Source organism: Triticum aestivum, chromosome 2B, assembly GCF_018294505.1.
Source record: "Triticum aestivum cultivar Chinese Spring chromosome 2B, IWGSC CS RefSeq v2.1, whole genome shotgun sequence".
In the NCBI taxonomy this organism is placed as follows: Eukaryota; Viridiplantae; Streptophyta; class Magnoliopsida; order Poales; family Poaceae; genus Triticum; species Triticum aestivum.
The window spans coordinates 773,637,579-773,642,254 of NC_057798.1; the positions used below are offsets into that span (position 1 = coordinate 773,637,579).

Consider the following 4,676-nt stretch of genomic DNA (forward strand, 5'->3'; position numbering starts at 1 on the left):
TATACGATCATGAACTAACCATTATACATATGTGTTTAGTTCATCTCAATTGCGGAGGAACGGTACGAGCAATACAGAAGAAGGCCACACTTCGTCAAAGAATACATATTCCCTGGCGGTTGCATTCCTTCTTTGGCCCGTGTAATGTCTGCCATGACCACGTCATCAAGGTTCAGGTACGGTTTACATCAATTGATCAATGATTGATTGGTTACTTCATGGTCATGGATGGATCTCCATCCATTAAACCCTATCTAACCTTGTTGCACACTGGGTACAGCATAGAGCATGTCGAGAATATTGGGCCCAATTACTACACAACTCTGATGCATTGGAGGGACAACTTCATGGCCAACAAAGAGTAAGATCACTTGTCATTCACTATAGAAGAATGCTGCTATGACAATTATATACATATATTGTTACAGTTGGTTGCTCAGTTAGTATTAATTTCTTACTGCTTTCGTTTTCTTGCAGTCAAGTTTTGGAACTGGGCTTTGATGAGAAGTTCATCCGTATATGGGAGTTTTACCTCATATACTCTGCGGCTGGTTTCAAGTCACGAGCAGTTGGAGATTACCAGGTACGTATTTATGTATGTATACATGCTCTCTATATATATCTACCTATGTTATTTCCAGACAAATGGAAGTCATATACTCCCTCAGATCTTAAAAATATGACTGGAATTCAGCAGAGTCTCCCAAATACAGCAACCATTTATTTTCAGTGCAATAAATGATGAAATTAATAAAATTTTAAATGGTGACAGTGTTTTCTTAGGAAGACCTAAATATGTGATTTTCACATATCAAATTAGAATATTAGTGGTAAAAGTTTCAAGACATTGCCAAAATAATTATGTCTGAGCCTTCACATTCCAGGCACTGATTGTGATGTCTGAGTGGCTGATATATATATACTGCATGCAGGTTGTTTTCTCTCGTCCGGGCAACCGTCGGCTAGGCCTGCCTTGATGGCTAAAGGCAACTTATCCTTCTCCATTAATAAGTCAGCCCTGGAATGGTTCGCTCATACGGGAAGCCTAATCAGGTGGTTTGGTAATCTATCTTGTTTTAATCATGAAATGTTTAGTTTCATGGCGGTGTATTGTCTATTAATAAATTTGCGTGTGTATGCAAGTGCTACATGAACCTCTGGTTACTAGAATTTGAGAATTGTATCAGAAAGAGTTGATGTCCTTGATTGTAGTTTTTGATCTTTTCCGTGTTTGACATTTGTGATGTTGGTTATGGGAGAGAATGGATGTTTCTAATTACCATGTTCTACACTAGCTCATGAAGATAGTTTGGTGTGCTTATGGGGTACCACATGCATGTTTTTTAGACGGAATGCCCCGAAGAGTCACCGACCAAGAGTGCAAAGAATTGCTCACACCATACATAACACTGGGATGACCAGTGGTTACAAGCACATGAGAAAAGAAACAACAAAAGGACTTAAGGAGCAAATGAAACAAAATTCACTTGATCCTCTCAATAAACACGTACCTTCTGCTGCTCTTAGGACTGAAACCGAGTGAACCCAAACCATATCATATTTCATAAAAGAAAAGAAAATCGGATTGGGAAGCTGTATGGATGTGGATTCGGATACTGAAATATGTTGGAATCAATCCGGACATGGTATGGAGCACTGCTTGCTTGCACACGTCTGTTGAACAAACATATGTTTCAACTTTATGTTCCATGTTGCATGCATATGTTTTCATGAAAACATATGCATGCATTTGGCGTAATAGTTGGCATCTACCCAGTAGGAAGCGGATAGATCAAATCAGGTGCAGTGACACGTTACAACTACCACTGCAGCTTAAGCAGTTGGCCCGAATCTGACCATCCAAAACATGCAGCCAAGGGCTAAGATATGATTACCATCTTTCCCCTGTTCCTACACATTGCTCTTTTTCTTTAAAAACAGAACCAACTGTCCAACTGTATGAATAAACGACGGAACCGAACCATTTACAACACAAATTGTGCTAGTACCTTTTTTTTCTTTCTTTAAACATAACTGTGTTGTCCCATTGCTACCTCCAAACGGGCGAAATCCGAACAAAATGGATGTCCGTTTGGGGTCGTGCCTTGGAGATGGCCGAAAAGCTAGAGTAGTCTGGTTCTGCAGGCCAATAGCAGTATCTATGTACAAGCGCTCCTTTCAATGCTCGGCGATTGGTGCATCATGTGCCTTGCATGAGCAACCTCGTTGGTTTTCACTTCAGCCACGACTTTCGCGATGCATCGACCATTACGACCGTGGGGGGATATCCGTCGGTTTACCTTCGGATTCTTCTCCATTCTCATCTTCCGCTCACTACCGTTGTGACTGCGGGGATGCCGAGCATTGTGATTAGTTACGAAAGATAGGATACCGTAGGATTTATTCTACCTTGTCTTGTATTTCATGTTGATCATGTACTCTCGTATATATATGTCCACGTGGCTCAAGCAATACATCAACAATGTCACCAATTTCCTCTTCATTCCTCTCTTACAGTTACCTCGATTAATCAAGAAATAAGGGATCAGAGGCTTACCGAGCGCTCTCTGAGCTTAGCGATTTCTGGCCGTCGGATCGAATCTCTTGATGCATTTTTGGCCATCGGATCGAGCTCCCGAGCTATCTGGGCCGCCGGATCCACACCCGGACCCTGTAGCAATGAATAGTTACCTCGCCCGGTGAAATATCTATGCCACCGCGTGTGATTCCTGTCCCCCACCGAGGGCATTTTCGTAATTTCGCTACGGGGTATAAAAGCCCAATGCCCATAGGGTTTCTCCCCAATCGTCGTCCTCCCTCTTCCTGTTCACGGAGGGGAGCCGCCACCGCCCCTACCCCTTCCAGAGCTCATGCTCTTCCTCTCTTCCCCGCCCCCCTCGCACCGCTGGCCGCCGGCCCCTTCCCCTTCCCCTCCCCTTCCACCCTAGCCGCCGCCGGCCTCTCCCCTTTCGCCCTAGCCGTCGCCCCCCATCGCGAGACGGAGAACCAGCCCATCCCCCTTTCCTCTCCATGCTCCTCGGGAGATGCAGCACGGGGGGCCTCCGCACCACGCCGAGACGGCCGTCCGCAGCAAGTCGGGAGCCGTGGTGTTGAAGAGGCGCCTGGAAGCAAGGTAATCTCCTCCCTCGTCCCCTCCCTCGCTCAGGCACTCAGCTGCTGCTCCTCACCTCTTCTACTCCGCAGTGGCGACGCTGCTCCGGTCAGGGCACGAGGATCTGTTCGCCGTCGTCGAGAATCCACTCAAGCTCGCGCAGACCACCACCATCCTAGAGGTACACCACCCGCCAGCAGCATGCCAGATCTCGCTTCATTTTTTTTCTCCCTCGATCTGTTCGTTTCCAAGCTTTGCATCCTGCTGCGTGTTTCTGCCAGATCCTCTAATATGTGTGCATTAGCTATGGCTATATGTTTTTCAATCATGCACTCTGTTCTGTTAATGATTAATTGTGAACTAGATGGGTCAGGATAATAATGCTATGTACTAGAACAGAACACTAGAAACTTGAATGGAAATAACCTTTGAAGCAAGGGATAAGTGAGAAATTATGCTCCATATTGTTGTCATAACTTCTATAGGTTGCCATCACTTTTGATATGAACGAATCGTAAATTTTGTAGCTTTTTATGGTTGCGGTGCAGGGTTGGATGCTACGTTTGAGACTTAGGGGGCGAGGCTGGGGAGGCTAAGGAGGAGACCAGAGAGTGGCGACCTCGAGTTGGAAGGAGCAATGATCGCCGATATCGATAACATGGCACTTTATTTGATTGGTTGGGTCACTCTCCCGCTTCTCCTCCAGTCGTGCCTCCAGTTGGCATGTGCGCCGACATGAATGGCGAGGTTTCATCTGGATGGGGCCCGCAGTTTGGAGGTGTTGTAGATGGGTGTTGGCGGTGCTAGGGTTCAGCTAACAAGTTTATCGTATGCAGACGCAAGTACAGAAGAGCACACGTTCAACTTTTGTTGCGCAGCCATGGTTGTTGCGGTGGATGTCGTATTGCCTATTGGAGGACTGGGCAGCGGCCTTTCTCACAGCTGCAGTTCTGTTCTTGCTGCCGGGGAGATCCTACATGACTGGGTTTTCACCAGAACCAAGGGTGTGTGGAAGACTGTTGGTATATTTCTTTTTGCCAGATCTTTAATTAAAGCATAATTTTGTACCGCATTTGTTAGTGGAGGTAGCATCAGAACTCACAAGCAGTCAACTAGCTTATTTTGCTACTACGAGTTAATGATTAGGCCTCAATTATTATTATTTTAGTTATCGATTAGCCTGCCTTTTGGCCGCATTCATTGGATACTTTGTTGTTTTTATATTGTTATGGCCTCTTGATCCATGCTGATAGTTACCCTTATAGCTCATAGACCAAATGTTCCTCTCAAATAGGATGATAATCAGGATGAATAATATTTTGATATTGCTACTATTATGATTCCCAGTCCTTGAAGAAGATGGTGGTTCCACTCATGAATAATTGAACATAACTTGATGCTCCTTTGCCTTCTTGTGTGCACAAAATTTGTGAACTCACTGTGATTCAGAAATACTTGGTAGCATGCAACAGAATATTCTGTGGTTATTTTATTGGTGCATCTTACCAATCATGTATTTTGTTGTTACCAATATGTAACAGATTTCGGCCATTTTCATTTAATA

The 4,676-nt window shown here is 44.7% G+C and overlaps 1 protein-coding gene across 3 annotated transcripts in view; it reads left to right on the forward strand.

Annotated features, from left to right (window-relative positions):
* The window catches only part of LOC123047297 (uncharacterized), a 10,062-nt gene extending 8,783 nt beyond the window's left edge, over positions 1–1,279 (forward strand). For all 3 annotated transcript variants that reach the window (XM_044470798.1, XM_044470799.1, XM_044470800.1), the window contains exons 21-24: positions 40–176; positions 281–361; positions 478–583; positions 933–1,279. In XM_044470798.1, coding sequence (XP_044326733.1) covers positions 40–176; positions 281–361; positions 478–583; positions 933–977 — 369 coding nt within the window. In that variant the 3' untranslated portion in view covers positions 978–1,279. The remainder of the gene's footprint in view (positions 1–39; positions 177–280; positions 362–477; positions 584–932) is intronic.
* Positions 1,280–4,676: the final 3,397 nt, after the last annotated feature.